Here is a 19,899-nt window from a genome sequence, read left to right on the forward strand (position 1 = left end):
GTAATTTATATTTTGTGTCTTTTGTCTGTTTGTTTTGCTTATTTGGTATGTCCTGTGTTTATAAGGGTTTTCTAAATTATCTTTTTGTTTCCTTTTCTTATTTGTCTAGTTTTCTTAATTACTTAGGCTTTTGTCTATAGGGATTCTTTAATACCTTTTTTATTTGGTTCCTTTTCCTATGTAAGTTTGTTTTATGGCTGACCTGATGTTCCCCTTGGGCTTTTCCTGTTTTTGTGACACTACTGTCTTTGTGAAGTTCCCTTTCCACATGAGCACATCTGGGACATCATGTCTCACTCCATCCACCAATGCCACATGGCATCACAGGTTGTCCAGGAGTTGGGGGATGCTTTAGTCCAGGTGTGGGAGAAGATCTCTCAGGAGACCATTCGCCACCTCATCAGGAGCATGCCCAGGCGTTGTAGGAGGGCAACAACCCAGCATCAGGACCGCTACCTCCGCCTTTGTGCAAGGAGGGACAGGAGGAGCACTGCCAGAGCCCTGCAAAATGACCTCCAGCAGGCCACAAATGTGCATGTGGCTACTCAAAAGGTCAGAAACAGACTCCGTGAGGGTGGTATGAAGGGCCGACGTCCACAGGCTGGGGTGGTGCTTACAGCCCAACACCGTGCAGGACGTTTGGCATTTGCTAAGAACACCAAGATTGGCAAATTCGCCACTGGCGCCCTGTGCTCTTCACAGATGAAAGCAGGTTCACACTGAGCACATGTGACAGACATGACAGGGTCTGGAGACGCCATGGAGAACGTTCTGCTGCCTGCAACATCCTCCAACATCCTCCGGTTTGGCAGTGGGTCAGTAATGGTGTGGGGTGGCATTTCTTTAGGGGGCCGCACAGCCCTCCATGTGCTCGCCAGAGGTAGCCTGACTGTCATTAGGTACCGAGATGAGATCCTCAGACCCCTTGTGAGACCATATGCTGGTGCGGTTGGCCCTGGGTTCCTCCTAATGCAAGACAATGCTTGACCTCATGTGGCTGGAGTGTGTCAGCAGTTCCTGCAAGACGAAGGCATTGATGCTATGGACTGGCCCACCTGTTCCCCAGACCTGAATCCAATTGAGCACATCTGGGATATCATGTCTCGCTCCATCCACCAACGCCACGTTGCACCACAGACTGTCCAGGAGTTGGGGGATGCTTTAGTCCAGGTGTGGGAGGAGATCCCTCAGGAGACCATCCGCCACCTTATCAGGAGCAAGGCCAGGCATTGTAGGGAGGTCATAGAGGCACCTGGAGGCCACACACACTACTGAGCCTCATTTTGACTTGTTTTCAGGACATTACATCAAAGTTGGATCAGCCTGTGGTGTTTTTTTCCATTTTAATTTTGAGTGTCACTCCAAATCCAGACTCCATGGGTTGCTAAATTTGATTGCCATTGATCATTTTTGTGTGATTTTGTTGTCAGCACATTGAACTTTGTAATGAACGAAGTATTTCATAAGGATATTTCATGCATTCAGATCTAGAGTGTCTTATTTTTGTGTTTCCTTTATTTTTTTTGAGCAGTGTAAATTCCATAACATACGACCAACATATCATGAACATAAATATTCCTACAACGGTACAGAAACACACTCGGCTCCCCAGCTGTTCTTCCCCAAGGACGCGCCTCCCTGTTGGCGGACCCCGGGGGATCTACTCGCCAGCAGCCGAGGCTAGAGAGACGCGCTTCGGGCCCCTCTAGCCGCCTCAGAACCGCCTATTGATAACCCGCAGCAACGCCAGTTCCACAGAACTGAACGGGCGGGGAGGCTGTGTCGTGGTTTCCGCTAACGTCACTTCCGCCGCCCTCCGTTCGCCGGATCCAAGATGCCGAACGGCAAAGAAGTAGAGTTGTTGGTCCGGCGGCGGCGAGGGCGGGGGAGCGGCCGTGCAGCAGGACAGGAGAGCAGGACAGCGGGTAAGCGTTGGCTGACTCCAGGAACCGGGCGGGTGCACGAACCGAGGGACTTCGCCGTCTCCTTGCCGAGTGCTGCCGCGTCCGCTCGGCGTCTAACTCGGAAGTGCCCCGACTTGGGGGCGGGGGAGGTTTTCGGAGGGTCTCGTGTTGGGTGCATCTCCTTGCCCGGGAGCAGCAGTTCCCACTCGGGCGCTGATAAATACTTCCGGGGGCCAAAGTTCAGGATGACCCCGAAACCACTGATCGGTAGCAGGCGGTTTCCGCTATAGCAGGGTCTCCAACCTTGGCCACTTTAAGACTTGTGGACTTCAACTCCCAGAGTTCCTCAGCCAGCTTGCTGGCTGAGGAACTCTGGGAGTTGAAGTCCACAAGTCTTAAAGTGGCCAAGGTTGGAGACCCTGCGCTATAGGCCGGGCATCCCTTCCCTGTCGTGCCTGGACCGAGTCAGGCAGGGAAGGACAGCTCACTCCAACCCTCTCTTCATGGCTCTGGGCGGGGCGGTAGATCAGTTGGCGGTAGTCAAGCCACGAAGTGGGTTGGTCATCCATTGGTGAGGTGACTGGCGTGGATAACCCGGAAAGGGCAGGCTCCCGATATCCCTTCTGCGCTTCACTAACTCCTTTCAGCTGAATTTGATATCGAAGTAACAGTGGCATTTATTCAATCTATAGATTGCCCATTTCCCAGCAACTATGCAGTTTACAAACGTATAAAAAATAAAAGATGACACTAATCAAAAGGAGCAGCGTTGGCAAAGATAATCCAGACAGAAACAAGGGAAAAAAAGTTGGGCATTGATCTCACATATACACACACACACACTTAACAGCCTGAGTGAAGAAACCCAAAAAAAACGTGCTAACCCAACCAGACTGGGCCAAATTATAATGTTTTCATTGTCCATTCCTGTACAAATAGTACAGTAATAATAATACTTTATTTGCGGTCACAGACCAAAACACAAGCACAACAAAAGAAGAACATGGGAAAATTAATCATGAACAATTATTGGTCACCAAAAACTCGACTAAGGGGAATTACAGCGTTCTCCTCTGATGGTTACAGCTCTTAAAAAAACATTTGGGAACCAAAGAAGTGCTATATGAGGAGCCGTCCCCTAAATATAAGAACAAATTACTAACATTGCACCTAGAAGGGTCTGTTTCAAGGAGAGACAGTAACTTAGATCTGCCTGCGTTATACACAGGGCAATACAAAAGGACATGCTCCACAGTTACAACCTCAGCTGTATCACCGGGACATAGCCGCTCATTAATCGGGAGCCTCTTAAATGGCCCATCCAGTAATGCTGAGGGCAAGACATTAAAGCGAGCTAGGGAGAAAGCTCTTCTATACTTGGGAATGGTTAGAGTGTAAAAATAGGAAGCCATCCTCAGTCCGTAAAATAGTACAGTATTGGTTTGTTTTCATTATGGTTGAACAATACATTAATCTGTAGAATTCAGGTAAATTATTTCTGTTTTTCTTTAGGCAAGAAAAACCAAATGCACTGGTATAGAATAGGACAGGTGGTACCTGGCTCAATAGCACTAATTGCTTAGGAGTCCTAGTGGACAATTACTTAAGTTAGCAGGGTGCTGCAGCTGCTAAAAAGGTCTATGCAGTCCTAGGCTGCTGCATTAACAGAGGGATAGCACCAAAACCATAAGAATGGTTAGCACCCCTTTATAAGGCTTATTGCCTTAAAAATTGAAACATTGCATCCAGGTTCACCACAATATAAAAAAGATATTTCTACAAAGAGCGAAGATAAGAGCAACAAAGATGATTAGGGGACTGGAGGCTAAAATATGTGGAGAGGGTCAATCTGTTTTCCAAAGCATTTGAAGGTAAGAAAAGAAGCAATGAATAAAAACTAATCAAGGAGAGAACCGACCTGTAGAAATAAGGAGACATCTCCTGTCAGAACGATTAGTGGAACAGCTTACCGTTAGATGTTGTGGGTGTGCCGTCACTGGAGATTTTTCAGATTGGACAGCTGCTTGTCTGAAATGGTATAGTCATATATATATAGTGTGTCTTGTTGAAGAGGTTAGACTAGACGATCTCCAAGGTCCCTTCCAACTCTATTATTCTGTTATTGAGAAAAAATATCTTGGGAATTTTACCACCAGTGTATATAATTTTAATATGCACTGCTTGAATGTAGATTAAATATAAGATACAGTAGCTGTTCTCATGGCTTGAATTGGCTCTCATAGCTTTTAGGCAGATGGATATACTGCTTTAATATTTAGTGAGGTCTAAGAGGATTGATTAGGGTTTCTTTCACTCTGCATTGTAGCACAAAAACTAACTGGAGGAATGGAACTGTAAATTGAAAATACAGTTTGGCATTTTATATATTTACTGATTTTCAGGAAATGACGACAATTTCTTGATAGAAACATTTTGACAGGTTAGTTGGTTAGAAAAGGGTTATTGGGTGGGTTTTGGAAGTGATTTCTTTTTGTAGTTTTATCCTTTCTTCAGACAAAGTTCTACTGCTTCCTGGTACAGCCATGCTAAATCTTCGGGAATCCTGCTGGGTGCTCACAGGATATGCTTTCTAACAGGCATATAAGAAAGCCATGGAGCCTTGAGAAGAATCTGTTCAGGTTTAGCAAATTGTAACTAAGAATGAAATGACAAAGTGTTTTGTTTTATTTATTAACATTAGCTACCGCATTTTACAGTATAACAGTGGTTTTATTTTTACAGTTCCAGGTACAAGCATGGAGAAAAAGGATAAGCCTCTCCCTAGGCTTAACATTCATTCTGCATTTTGGATATTGTCATCAATAGCTATTACATATTATGTTGAATTTTTTAAAACTGTTAAGGAAATTATTCAAAAAGAAAGGTAAAGATCTGTTTCTATACAAATAAAAGTTGTTACTTTATTTGAACAATATGTTCAGCTTACATTTTAATTTGGAAAAAATACTTACTAAAATTATTTGTAGGTCCTGCCACCCGTCAGTACATTAGGCATGTTACAATTTGAGAAAGTAAATTTCTTATTCAAAAATCATTTGAATCATAACTCAGTATTCCTATCTATACCTTCATTGCAAAGGTTTAATAGAGGATAGTAACTGAAGTAGTTGGGATGGGAAACTAGCCAAGAAGACTTGTTTAAATGATTTTATTTATTATATAGATACAACCATAGTTATACAAAACACATAAAAACATGTATTCACTTCTCACAAGACCCAGAAGGGTTAACAAAGATAACAGTTGCACTAAGTAGGAGAATCATTTGGCTTAAAATTAAACCTGAAAAAGAGCCAGGTCATGTTTAATAAATTCACCAAAGAAAGAAAGAAAAATATCTGGAGAAGAAGGTGATACAATAAAAGAAATTGAATGTTGTGTTAAATATGATAGGCAGACATTTGGCAATCTAAGTGTTATTTTCAAGAACAATCTCCCCTAAGCATGAAGAGAAAAGTTTTTGATCAGTGCGTGCTCTCTGTTCTAACATGTGCCAGCGAAACATGGACACTAATCTCGCAATCAATACAAAAGTGGTGCAAAGAGCCGTGGAAAGAGACATGGTTGGCACCACAATACAAGATAGAAAGACCAGCACATGTAAAAAAAGTGGAAATGGACTAGTCACATACCCAGAAGAACTGATGCCAGGTAGACTAAGGCAGTCGTAGAATAGATTCCATTCAATAAAAACATCTACACAAAAGATCCAAAAACAGATAGATTGACGACATCAAGTATTGCGGCCCAACTAGCAAAAGAAAGCTCAATATCACATTGGTTGGAAAAATACGGCAGAGGCCTTCATCTTGTAGTGGTTAGGCAAAGGCTAGAACGAAAAACATATAAGAACATATTTCTATTTCAATATATCCTAAGTATATACACTTCCATTCCAGATACATGATATACAGTTGTGCTCATAAGTTTACATACCCTGGCAGAATTTATGATTTCTTGGCCATTTTTCAAAGAATATGAATGATAACAAAAACTTTTCTGTCACTCATGGTTAGTGGTTGGCTGAAGCCATTTATTATCAACTGTGTTTACCCTTTTTAAATCATAATGACAACAGAATCTATCTCTGCACATTTTAGTATTTTTTTTATAACACATTCATCTGTAGGAATCTTTTCATTTTTCCATTGTTGTGCAAACATAATTCTTGCTGCTGTTCATACATGTAAAATTAAGTATGTTTTCTCTTTAATATGCTGATCTAGTACTATTCCCAACAAAAATATTTTTAGTTTCAAATCTACATGTTGTTTTATCATTTTTTTCTACGCATCTATGTATTTTAGTCCAGTATTTTTTTTTGCCTTTGAGCATGTCTACCACATAGGATAATATTGCTCTGACCCAAGCTTCGTCAAACATAATTAAACACAAGCTTGTTTTAAAAGCAAAACCTATTTTAATGCAATGCTGGGAATTACTTTCATTCCCATCCAGAACCAATCTTAAACAATTCCCCAAGACGGATTGCCAACCTTTTGGATCTCAGGGACCACCAAACTCATAATTTTAAGACCCTGGGAAAATCCCCCAAAAAGTCTGCAGGAAAATTCCCCACCCCGTTTTCCTACCAATCATTCTTTATTTGGGATTGCAGGATACCGCCGAGAGAGAGAGAGAGAGAGAGAGAGAGACTGGAAAGCAGCAGAAGTCTTTCTCTCCCCCAACTTCTGCCAGAAATGAGACTTGTCGCGCTGGCTCAACGTCTTGGCGCAGGATGCCTTGCAGGATCCCAAAGACTCATTTTCTAGCGGAGTTTGGGGAAGAGAAAGACTTTTGCTGCTTTCCTTGCATGCAGCCAAAAGCAAAAGAAAGAAGCGGAAAGAAGCAGCCTGATGGCCAGGCCAGGCATGTGGGGCAAATTACCCCCCTCCGCCCTTCCCCCTCTCCCCTCACTACCTCGTGTTCGTAATGCAAGCGACGCAAGCCTTGTGTTCCTGTGGGCCATGTGGGCAGCAGAGCCTTGTGTTCCCGCGCAGCCTGTATTAATTGCTTTAGGGGGGTGCTTTGGGGGTGACATTTCTCTGCGGACCACCAAAATTTTCTCATGGACTACCAGTGGTCCCCGGCCCACTGGTTGACGACCACTGCCCCAAGATAAGCACATGCCTTTCAGTGCTGTGGAATGCTGCCAAAAACAGAAGTATCCAATTAATTATAACAGAAACCAATTGAAGTACCAGAAAAAAACAACCAGAATACACAGAGCTTCAAGGAGGACTTGGAATCTATCGAACTACTTTGCTTCCTGCAAAGGTTTCATCATTGAGGTCTGACTTTCATCCCTTATGGGAGGGGCCAATCATCTCCCAGACTTACTCCCGAGTCGCTCCTTCTGTTTCAGCTGTTCTCGCCTTCTCGCAGCTTTGCACATACGCACCCTGGGAACAGGCTTCCCTGGGTCTTCTGCTTCGCTGCTGCCAGACTCCGAAGCCTCCATAGGCAGCATCCCACTCCCAGATGGTCCTGGCCCCATCCCTGCATCGGACGCAGGACCCTCGTCCAAGTCCTCTCCAGACTCTCTGACTGGTCCCCTTTCTTCCTCACTGTCCGATTCCGCTGCCATCTGCACCGGCTGCTGGTGAACCACAACAAATATTGATAACATGAACCTGGTATCTGATTACACTTCCAACATTTAGCTGATAAGCTTTCATTCATCTTTACTAATCTCGCAGGTGGTAAATGCATTTTGTATACATTTTCCTTATATGCCGTTGACATTGTTGGTTTGCAGTTTTTATTCAATAATTTCTGCCATTTATCTAGTTCTATGGAATAAGCCACATTTTTTCGCCCATTTTATTGTTTCTTTCACTTGCTCTTCTTCCATTTTAATACTCAACAAATAGTAACACATTTTTAAATGAATGTTTCATCTGTCCCTAATAGTTCCGTTGGTTCTTTATAAAAACCATACATTCTTGCGTCTTTCTCATATCTTGATTGAATTTGCACATGTGGCCACCCTGCTAAATCAATCCCTTGAATAATCAATTCCTGTTTAGATTTGAGTTCCCCTTTGTCTAGAGCCTTGGTGGTGCACTAAGTGCTGTACTGCAGGTTACTTCTGCTGACTACTGGCTGCCTGCAATTTGGCAGTTCAAATCCCACCAGGCTCAAAGTTGACTCAGCTTTCCATCCCTCCGAGGTGGGTAAAATGACAGCCCAGATTGTTGGGGGCCGATATGCCCCCAACAGGTTAGGGAGGACTGGAAAGCACTATAAAGCGGTATATAAGTGCTATTGTTATTGCTAAAATCTCCCTTCATCTCACAATTTTTTCCGTATTAATCACATTCAGATGTGTCAATGCCTCCATTGTGGAGAGCCAGACTGGTACTTTCATAAAGTGTCTTTCTTTGACTTTTCCCCATACTAACAGTAATGCATTTCTAACCAAATGTCTCTGAAAATATCCATGTACCGTATATACTCAAGTATAAGTCGACCCGAATATAAGCCGAGGCACCTAATTTTGCCACAAAAAACTGGGAAAATTTATTGACTCGAGTATAAGCCGAGTTTTTCAGCACATTTTTTGTGCTGAAAAAAAACCCCTAGGCTTATACTCGAGTGAGATTCCCTCTGAAAGGAAAATGGTGTGGAGCTACGGAGCTGGGCAGCCGCTTCCCTGCTTCCGTGTTTCCTTCGCAACTTGTAAGCATGGGGGTAATCGGAAGCAGAAAAGTTCTTGCATGAGGATATATTGTTTTTTCTTTATTTAACTGTTTTTAGGGGGGGAATCATGTGAGAATGCTCAGACACGAAATCTATCCGCCTGAAAATAAGTGAAACAAGAAGCTCCGCCGTGCAATGAAAGCGCCCTGGCTCTAGGCTCAGAAAACAACGCGAGCCGAGGTGGCTTCGTTTCCTCAGCCCCAGCTGCTTTCAGTCCGCTCAGGAGGAGGAGGAGGAGGTGGTGGCTTGCCTTCTTACAGGATGATTTTTAATCATGATTTTCTAGTCTAGTTTGTTTTTAAATTTAATCTCATGAGTCAGAATCCCTAGAAATCATCCTCTAAATACCAACCACACCTAACCATGTTTGGCTTCTGAGCCCAGACAAGGTTGTCCAAATGTTTTACTTAAACTCAGGCCTCTTTTCTCTCTCTCTCCTGTGGTTCCAGTCTTAGTTTCTCAGGTGCCCATATGCTAAAAAGTCCCACACATACCCGAGGAGGACCTCTTTAACAGTTGAAACCTGAAGCACCATAAAGACACAAGTCTTTCTCAGCCAATGTAAGAACAGTCCTGATCTGGATTAGCCTCCTAATTGAGCCAATGTTCATACCATTGATGTATACTTAATAGCTAGCTTATTGTGGCACTTACTCAGTTCTCCTTTTCTCTGTCTTGCAGTGGGTGGTTTGTCCTTGGCAGCTGTTTATTAGCAGTCAGTCTGTCAGTGGCATTTTATTGCATCATATATCTCGAATGGTATCATGGAATTGCAGACTATGAAACTAGCTATCCCACTCTCGTTCCCATCACAACTGCTAGCTTTATTGCTGCAGCAGTTTGGTAAGTTGGCCAGTCATAGAATAAACTGATATTAATGGAGAGACCTAACTTAAAGGTAACTGTTAAAATATTTGTGAGAGGAGACAATAAGGTCAATTTTTGTAATGCTGTTCTATCATGTTAGCTTTAGCTCTCTTGAGGCCATTTTAAAAGCTTGTGTAAAATTTAACATGTTCAGGGTGTTTCAGAGCCATTGATTTAGCTTCACCATATGTTGTTGAGACTTTTGGTCCTGATGAAATTCCACATTTGTTAAAGAATGAACTGGGGTCTCTTAACTTAGATAAAGGGATTAAAATTGGTATAGAGAAAAAGTATTCAGCAAAGTAATATAGTTTATTATTACATTTATATCTCACTGCAGTCAAACCACTTTCTGGTTAACATAACTTAGGAAAAAAATAGTTAAAATCCCCAATAGGAATAAAATCAGCATAAAATAAAAACAGTATAATAATATAATAATGTAACTTAAGCACAGAACCACTCCTGCTACTATGAAGCTACCCCTCCTGATCAAACACTAAGAGCAGTTTCTCTCTAGATGGCTCAATAGATTGGTAAGCTCTGTGCTGGTAGAGGTACCTCAGTGGCAAACCCATAAAGGTGTTTGAGTTAAAGCCAACACTTTAAATTGCACTGTTAAGCTAATTCCAGTGTGTTGAACATAGAATTTTTTCCCCCAATTATTCAATTATTTCAAAAACAAAGTTATGCTCACTGCTATTCTACGTATTTCTGTTGCTTCACTTCTCATGGCTCCTCAGAAGCTGCCAGGTTTAGTCAGCAGAATGAGGCTGTTCAGAAGCAGTCTTGTTCCACACCTGATTCACCTGGGGGCATTTTCCCAGGAGCTCTCTGGAAGCCATACAGGTGCATGAGGCATCCATGGATATTCATGGCAGCTCATCCATATTCCGTATAGCTTTTTTCTGTAATAAAATACTTCAAAGTATGCCATATTGCCAGATTGGCATTGCTTCCAAAGTGTTTAATTTAATTAAAGGGGTACTGGATTAAATCTTTTTATTAAAAATAAAAAGTGATTTTGCATTCTCCAATTGCAATTATATTGCATTGGTTCATTGTACATGAAATAGACGGGTGAGGGAACAATATAGATTTTGTTCACTGTTTTGAAAGCGGGCCATTTCATACCGTAACAGGACTCACATCGGATAACAGATAGGTATTAAATTGCACTTGCCCTTGTGCTGCTGTGGAATAGACAAGAGTGATTATATTTTTTTTCTTACTAGTATTTTCTGGCAAATGCAGGGTCCACCTTTTTCAGATCAACTGATCGCTGCTCCATTGGTTGTGACAGGAATTGCCCAAGCTTGACGTCTAAGGCTGCCCAGGCCTGGGCTAAGTGGGAAGGACTGGCCCCCAATCACCCAGCTTTGCTTTCATGCTGCCGCCTTGCAAACAGAATTCAGAATTCTCCTGGTTTCTAGCCTGGTGCCTTAATTCCTAGACCAAACTGGCTCTCAACTAGATTGATTATAAAGAACCTAGGAAAAAGGGATCGTTTTAAATCACTGGTTTAAATTAAGTGCTAATTTATATTACATATATTTCCTAAATACTAGCGTAGCCTAAAGCTTGAATTAAGTTGTCTGCAGCTGTATGTAGGCATCAGCACATACCTGCACTACAAAGGGGCTGATGGGTAAGTGTGGGTTGCAGATGGCTGCAGACAGGCCCACCACGCACATGTCCTTGCATGCTGATTGGTTGATCCTACTTCCTGTCCTGTGCCTTACCGCTTGACCATCTCCTAGCCACAATGTTACCATGTTCAGAAATAGAAATGCAAAACCTCTGCAGTCTTCCCCAAACGACAGATGCCATACATTCCTGATACGCAGTGACAGAGAAATCTGATCCAGGCTTAATTCCTTGATATATATCTTATGAAGTAACATCTTAATCTACAAATTTATATAATCTCAAGAACATGGTTTATGAATTGCTAGCTTTTTCCAGAGTGCACACACATGTGTATCAATTACAGATAGTCCTTGGTTACCAACCATTCATTCAGTGACGGTTCATAGCTACAATGGGTCTTCATAGTAGCCATTGTAGCATACATTTGGTCAGTCATGTAATGTCAGTTTGGCCATCTGGCAACCATATTGCAGTTGCGATCAAATATGGTCACAATTTGCAAGTTTCAGAGATGCTTCCACAAGCAAAGTCAATGGGGAAGCCATGTGATATGTTTACTAAACATATGTGATATGTTTAGTCTTGTGATATGTTTACTAAACCATGACAATTCATTTAATTATCCTGACAACTGACGTTGTAAGTCATCAGTCACATGATGTACTTGATGACTACGACCTTTAGTGACGGAATTCCCCTGTCCCTATTAGTGAGGACAACTGGTACTTATCATGGTTCTTTTTATAATTATGAATTAATTTAAATTTAGAATGCTATCTAGAGAAAAAGGTAAGAGACTTAGCAAGAGTAAAAACAAAGATATTTGTGTTTCTGTGTGTGTGAACATATATTTATTTATGAATAGATTACTGAAAGACGTTTCAAGATGAATAAAAGAGACTTTTTAAGTTAATAGGTTAAGCATAAGTATGATAAACTACATGTAAAATTGCTAATATTAAACTAAAATTAATCATTCTTTTTTCATTCCCAGTTTTAACATTTCCTTGTGGCCTGTGTGGTCATTTCTGACGCCTCCAGTGCTCTTCATCCAGTTTATGGGTATAGTCATGCTTGTGTCCCTGTTGGGCTAGACCTCGCAGGTAAGACCGTCTGGGTGCTTAACTCTGTTTCTCTGAATGACCAAATCTCTTCACTGGCATACAGTTATAGACCTGGAACATGTTGCGAGGCTGACCAAAGCAAAATAAAATTGAACTGTTACTTTCTGTGGTTTGGAAGATGTTTTTTGTGGAATTGTGTAGTGCTTTTTGGCAGTTGTATCACTCAGTCTGAAGTACTGTCAGCACCAAAGCTCCTGGTAGATGGTTGATCTTAGCTGAACTTGAAAAACTTAAGCAGAACTTGGTCTTACTGCTACTTGAATAGGGCACCATCAGGAAATCCAGGCATGTTGTGCTGACTCAGAGATTTTAAAAAAAGAGATATCCTATATACCTATTTTTATTTTCTGAGCAACGGTCTCCCTTTTTCTATTTTCTAGTTACCTTTTCCATACCACGGTTTAATATCATATGCAGATCTAATTGTCATTCCTACCATTTCATTTACTGAGTACTTCAAAATTACTTTCTCTCTCACTGTTATGTTGTCCAGAAAGTACTTCTTTGCTTATCAGAACGTCCTCAAGTATTTCATCAAATGCTTGGTGATTTGAAGATTTGAAAGGTCCATTTGTACAGTGATCTGTGGAAGAATTACTTAATGAGAATAAACAAGATATGGTTATTTTGTTAATATGCTAACTCAGGCTGATTTCTCACTGTTGCATTGTTTTTTATGATCTCTTGACTGAAACTTGTCATATTTTGTTTTAGGTTCTGTCTACTCTTCATGTCATAGTGAAGGGTCTGGATTTAATCATTCTCCCCATTTTGAAGTTTGGGGCAACACCTATTCTCGGCCACTTCAACTTCAGAATACACAAAGGGTCAGCAAGATCACCATCAAGTTTCTTCAGTACTATGGAAGGAAAGATTTAATCAGAAGTACATAGAAATCCCATGGCCATGTCTCCTTCATTTTCAAACGTCATTTTTGTTCCTTATGCCATTCTTCACTATTTCTTGTTGAGCAAAACTGAACCAATTGCATTCCAAAAAAGATAACCAAAAGCTGTGTTTAAACAAAATGCCATTCGTTTGTTTGTAGGCTGAACTGCCAGATGGCAGGATTTGAAGATGAAACCTGCGGGTAATAAAGTTTGGACAGTCTAAAATCTCACCTTCATCGAGTAAAACAGTTGAACTAAAATATGGTTATGAAATTAAGTATCATGTCATATTCTCTGAGCTGTTTTTAATGTTTCAAGATATTTACATCGTATAGATTGTTGACATACCCATGTTTCCCCCCCCCACAAAAGACCGGGTCTTACTTTCTTTTGGGCCTTAAAATAAGTACTAGGGCTTATTTTTCCAATGTATGGGAGGCCCACTTCTTCTGTTTGCTTGTGGCGGGGCAGGAGGCTGCTCAGTGTGCCAATGCAGCCACCGTGAGGCAGAGGTAGAACTGCCCCACGTGCCTTGCACTGGCTTACCTCAGGGCCCCCATAGCCAAGCCACCCACACCCCAACACCTGCCTCACCTCATGGCTGAGGGATCAGCACACTGCTCAGCCTCCTGTTCTGTTGCCACCACGAGCAAGCAGAAATGGGCTGGCGACCACATGGGCTCCTGTTGCACATGGCTATCAGTACTGCTACCGCGAGACAGGCGTTGGGCTGTGGATGGCCTATGGGGGCCATGACTTAATCCGGTGTGGGGCAGCTCTACCACCACCCTGACTCGCTTCATGGCTGTGGCACTACAAGCAACCAGATGGAATGGGCAGTCAGCCGGTGACGCAGGCTCTTTGATGGGGCTTATTTTGGAGGGTGGGGCTTATATTAGGTGAACACGTAAAACATGCCAAGGGTTATTTTTGCAATAGGTCTTATTTTCAGGGAAAGGGAAGAAACAACATAATTGCATTTTAATTTAAGGTGAATTCTTCATCTCTGTGCATTATACAGAACGGTAAAGATATTTTGCAGGGTCTAAGATACTCAGAATGCTTGGATTCCTTCTCTGCCATAAATTTATTAGATCACCTTAGTGAAGTCAAAGTCAATTCCAGATTTAGTGTCCCCAGATTTAGTGATTTTCAATATGATGCTGATTTATATGTATGTGTATATGTGTGTATATATGTATGTATGTATTATGTATTATTACCTTTTTAAAAAGGCCTTAGTAAGACCAGGCTTGGCATACTGCATCTAGTTTTGGTCACCATGTTATAAAAAAGATGTAGTGACATTGGCAGGAGTGCAGAAAAGAGCAGCAAAGATCATTAGGGAGCAGGAATTGGGTTTGTCTAGTTTAGTGAAAAAGTAGGACTTGGATAGCAGTATTCCAACATTTGAGGGGCTGCCACAAAAAACAAGGAAGTCAACCTATTTTCCAAAGCACCAGAGAAGAAAAGAAGAAACGGTGGAAACCAACAAAGGAGAGACGGAACCTAGAACTAAGAGAAATTTCCTGACAGAACGATTAACCAGTGGAACGGTCTGACCTTCAGAAGTTACGGGTGTTCCATCACTGGAGTCTTTTAAGAAGAGACGGGACAGCCACCTGTCCGGAATGGTATAGGGTCCTTTGCTTGAGCAGAGGGTTGAATTAGATTACCTCCAAGGTCTCTTCCAAATCTGTTATTCTGTTATACTAAGAATTGTATATGTGTATCCCTCCACTTGGAAGGAAAAGCAATTTATAAGTAAAATGGTTTGCATGCCTTTGGGATCTAGCTGAATTTTTCTAAAAATTGGAGTTGTTGTTTAACGAGGTGCTTTTATTGTAATTTATTTCACGGAAAGACAACAAATACAGTTTCTTTTATTAAACAGCAAACCAACCTGGAAGAGCATGTAACAAAATCATTGTAATCTTTTGACAGGATATTTAGTATATGATGCCTTTAGCTGTTGGGAACTAGTGTGCTTAAAAATCAGCCCTCTCTACTATTCTGTGCTTCACCTTGAAGAGGAGTCTGGCTACTCAGGATCAAGCTTTAGGAAGTTGCCTTATTCCAAGGAAAGTCCTCTTTTGAGCTGAGTTGTTTCCCACGAATACACTTTCAATCTGAAGTCTTCTGCAGCATTCTCTTGAGGTGTCAAGATTAAATGTGAAAAACACTTATAGTAATTACTTTAGTTATAAAAATGTTTGTGTGTCATAATCTTCAACAGACATACATATACATACATACATACATATATATATATATATATATATATATATATATATATATATATATATATATATATATATATATATATATATATATATATAATGTTTCCCTGAAAATAAGACCCAACCAGAAAATAAGCCTTAGCACAATTTTTCAGAATGGTCGTAAAATATGCCCTGCCCCCCAAAATAAGCCCCAGTTAAGATCATCAGCCAGGTGGATGCAGTTTGTACAGTATGTTCCCGAAAATAAGACCTAACCAGAAAATAATCCCAAATGCATCCTTTGAAGCAAAAGTAATATAAGACGCAGTCTTATTTTCAGGAAAACAAAGTATTCGGGGTTTTTTTTGTATCAGCCGTCCTCCCCTTCGATGAAACTAAGGCGCGAGGATTCCTTCAGGACCCAAACGCCGCTTTCCAACCGGAAAAGCTCACCCGGAAGCACTTTCTCATCAAAACAAGATGGCAGTGCCCAGCAAACCGGCGGCCCGGTAGGAAATGTTCCACGGCTCGGTACCGGTCCAGGGCCCGGTGGTTGGGGACCCCTGCTATAAAGGACTCAGATGTACTAGGTTTGGGGGAATAACCTTGAGGTACTATTATAGGAAGGCAAGTATGATAACTAGTTTCCATTATCAAAACCTGGTGGGAGGAAACTCAGTTAGGATCTACTGCTGGAAGGATATAAACTGTTCAAAAGAAACAGTCCTAACAAAAGAGGAGGTGAAGTTGCATTATATGTAAGAAATCATTATACCTGTACAGAAATGCATAAAACCAAGGATGAAAGCCTCCTTGGATGCATAGGGGTTAAAATAAAAGGAAAAAAGAATGACATTGCCATAGGCGTATATTCTAGGCCACACAAGCCAAAAAAAAAAGATTAACTTTTTGCTAAGCAGTTAATTAATAGAACAATAGCACCTAGACTTATATACCACTTTACAGCCCTCTCTAAGTGGTTTACAAAGTCAGCATATTGCCGCCAACAATCTGAATCCTCGTTTTACTGACCTTGGAAAGACGGAAGGCTGAGTCAACCTTGAGCTGCTCAAAATCGAACTCCTAACAGTGAGTTAGGTCTGCATTCTAACCATTGCACCACCACTACATATATGTAGGAAACATACCATAGTAATACTGGGGGATTTAAACTACCCTGACATCAACTGGGAAATAAATTCTGAATGAAGCGGGAGATCAAATAGGCTCACTGGGATCCTGACTGAAAACTTTTGCCATTCAAAAGGTAGAGAGGACTATAGGAAAACCTGTATTGAACCAAAACTTTACAAACAAAGATGAAATGATGGTGTGTGTGTGTGTGTGTGTGAAATTGCAGGAACTTTGGGGGAAAGTGACCATGTTATATTGTAATTCAATATAATGCAGACACAAGCAATAGAACAAAATCAAAGTAGCGTCTTATACCTTAAACAGCCGATTTCAACAAACTTAGAGCGAGCTTGGGAAGGATTCCATGAATGAAAATGTTAAAGAGGGTTCTACTCTCTGTTTTTGCTGGCAGAGGCACCATGGACCAGTCCTTTGCTATTTCCTCTACACTAGCCAAACCCAAATCCTGCAAACCAGGTTCATCTTTTCGTCTCCAGCATCTTCGTTGCTTTCCTCTTCTCTGCACTTTTTCCAAAGTCTCAACCTTTTTTTTTTTGTAACGTGATGACTAAAACTGGATGCAGCGTCCCAGGTGTGGTCTTACTAAGACTTTATAAAATGGATCTTTCTACGCCTGTTTATATACCCACGTATTCGCTTTTTTAAGCTGCTGCTGCCGCACACTGCTGGTTCATATTTAAGGGATCGTCCAAGGACTCACAGTTATTGTTTTTGAGCCAGGTTTCGCCTAATCTCTCCTTGGACCTTTAGTTTGTAAGTGTATTTGTCAGGTGAAGCTGTTCTCTGTGTTCCTTATTTTCTTGAATTTGAGGAGTACTTCAGTTAGAAATATCCATGTTAGACTTGACGTTTAATTGGACTCGTATTTAAGTATTGTAAACTGAAGATAGCCTGGGTCCCTCACCTTCCGAGATGCTCCGAGAAACACTCGTCTGTTGGGCGCTGCCCCGTTCCCTCTCTCCTTCAGTCATCTGGCTGCTCGGATTCTCACCCACCGACTTCAGAGGCGCAGTTTGAACCGAGGCAAAGGGGTCGCAGCCCCCCGAGTCTACGGTGACTGAAACCCGATGCTTCCTGCGTCCCGCCCGCTCCAGGGCTCTGCGGCTCCTCCATCCCATAAATACTACGCGGAGACCGGAGGAGGGATAGCAAGCAGGAAGGCTGCCGCGACGGGGAGGTCTTGCTGCAGAGCCCGGACGGAGCGCCCTTTTCCCGCGCATTATCCGCCTTTAGGAGCCCGAAGAGCGGAGGCTTCCCTGGGGCAGCAACTGGCGAAGCGCGGCCCTTGGGAGGGAGCATCGACAGGGGCCCCTGCCCGCCTCTGCTCTCCGCTCCGGAGATGCTTCCAGGCTGAGCCGGCCCGCACCCTCCTCCAACAGCGGGCATCTCCAGGCCAAAGCCTCTCTCGCCCATGGGTCTCCAAAGAAGCCCCTTCGAGGCCGCCTCGACGGGCCCCCAAACCAGCTCCACGGCGGGTGGCTGGCAAGGGGAGAGCCCAGCCGAGGAAGCCCGGCTCCCGCCGATCCAGCGGCTCAGACGGGCTGAAAGCCGCCGGTGGCCTCTGCCGCCCGGGGCCGGACGAAGCTGCCCGCAAAAAAGCGCCGAGACCCTGAGCAGCCAGTACGGGCTGCATCTCCTGCTGGCCGGGCTGCTGTTGATGTTCGCCTGGGCGGTGCACGCCGTCGGGGTGGCCAAGAGCGCCGTCCTGGCCTACCTGCTCTCCCTCATGGCGCTCCAGCTCCTCTGGATGGTTTGGTACCTCGGCCGCCGCTGCGCGCACAAGAGGCTCATCCAGGACAAGGACACCCAGGCCGGGGCCCGCTGGCTCAAGTGTGAGTGCGGCGGGGCGAGGGCGAGCCCGGCGAGGGCGCCTCCGGCTGGGAAAACGCGGCCGGCCGCTTGGCCGGGCGACCCTTGGGAAGTTGGGAACAGGCCCTGGAGGTCTCCGCACCTTTGCTGCTGCCCAGAAAGCCGCGCAAATGTCCTCCGTGTAGGCCAGGGGTGTCCAACCTTGGCAACTTTAAGACTTGTGGACTTCATGCTCACTTTATATATACCATTTCATATCTTATTTACCATTGTATATTTTCTATATTGGCTTCTCCCCTCTTTTCACTCTCCTAATTCTATTTTATTTATTTCATCTCGATTTAAATCGTTATACTGATATCTTTTGTCCGTTCTGTAATCATCTATTTTTCTTTTCTTATTAACACAATATTTCTCCTGTAGTCACTAATTGAAGTATGACGCCTTTATATCTTTCCCCTAAATTTAACACTTAAAATAATATATAATTCTCATTCCGATTCTGCTTAGCACATTCTAAAACTACCTACTACATTTTAAGATAGAAAAATAATAAATTTGTAATATAATTGAAACAATAATCCATAGTATATTCAACTTTATCATTTATGTATTTTTGGTATTTTGTTAAATCATATAAAGATCCAATTTTCTAACATTGTTTCAAGTAAAGATACAAGAATACAATCTTATGTACTTTTGCAGAATCTCTTTTGTAATCCTAGTCTTTTTACACACACACACACCCGTCTCTAAAGAAATGTTAAGTTAAGTATAAGAAATGTTAAGTTGCTGGAAATGCCTGGCATATGAAAATTACGGAGCTTATCTCACTTTTTAAGGCCATGTATATAACAGATTACAGTTTTGATGTATCCACAGGGAAGCTATTAAATAATTGTTTTCTTCATATATTTTCTACAGTTGCTAGAAATATATGCTAATGTATTAATTCAACATCATTTTCTGTCTGTTTGCAAACATCTTTCCACCAAATGGTAACCACCAAATCGAATTCATGTCTTCTGAACTTGATCTGTTTCTCAGTAGTTGTGCACGTGCAGAAGGTCTTAACATGATCTGTCATACAGAACCTCAAAATAACTGAGGGGAGTTAATATCTTGGGCATAGGAGAAGAGGACAATTCCAGGCAACCCCACCCCACCATTGTTTAATGGTAGATCCTTTTGATACTAGAGTCTAAGGGTCTAATGATAGACCCTTTTGTTACTCAAGAAAAGCCACTTTTCTTGCATATCTTGATCTCTACTGTGTGGAGAAAGGGAAATCGCGCAGCAGAACGTTTCCTGTTCTTGAGAATATTCCTTGTTAATTTTAGTGTTCCATTTTTTGGGGGGGAAGGATGAAAAATAACATTACTGCAAATTGCTATCTGTTTTTGTGTAATTTGCTGGGCTTTTTGTGCTTAATTTTAGACAGTTATTTTGAGTGCAATATAATTAGAAATGTAGACTATAAATTGAATCAGTACAGAAAAAAATGAAAGACTTTGTCCGTATGATAAGTTACAGCTTACCAAATAGCAAAAATAAT

General features: G+C 42.2%; 1 protein-coding gene across 1 annotated transcript; it reads left to right on the forward strand.

Annotated features, from left to right (window-relative positions):
• The first annotated feature begins 1,815 nt into the window (after positions 1 to 1,815).
• On the forward strand, positions 1,816 to 15,061 carry TMEM128 (transmembrane protein 128). Its single transcript, XM_026699989.2, has 5 exons — positions 1,816 to 1,925; positions 4,647 to 4,788; positions 9,309 to 9,470; positions 12,139 to 12,247; positions 12,983 to 15,061. Exons 1-4 carry the CDS (start codon positions 1,835 to 1,837, stop codon positions 12,236 to 12,238), a joined length of 495 nt encoding a protein of 164 aa, XP_026555774.1. The 5' UTR covers positions 1,816 to 1,834; the 3' UTR covers positions 12,239 to 12,247; positions 12,983 to 15,061.
• The last annotated feature ends 4,838 nt before the right edge of the window (positions 15,062 to 19,899 follow it).

This window comes from Pseudonaja textilis, chromosome 6 (assembly GCF_049901715.1).
Source record: "Pseudonaja textilis isolate UNSWEBS1 chromosome 6, rPseTex1.2, whole genome shotgun sequence".
NCBI classification, from domain to species: Eukaryota; Metazoa; Chordata; class Lepidosauria; order Squamata; family Elapidae; genus Pseudonaja; species Pseudonaja textilis.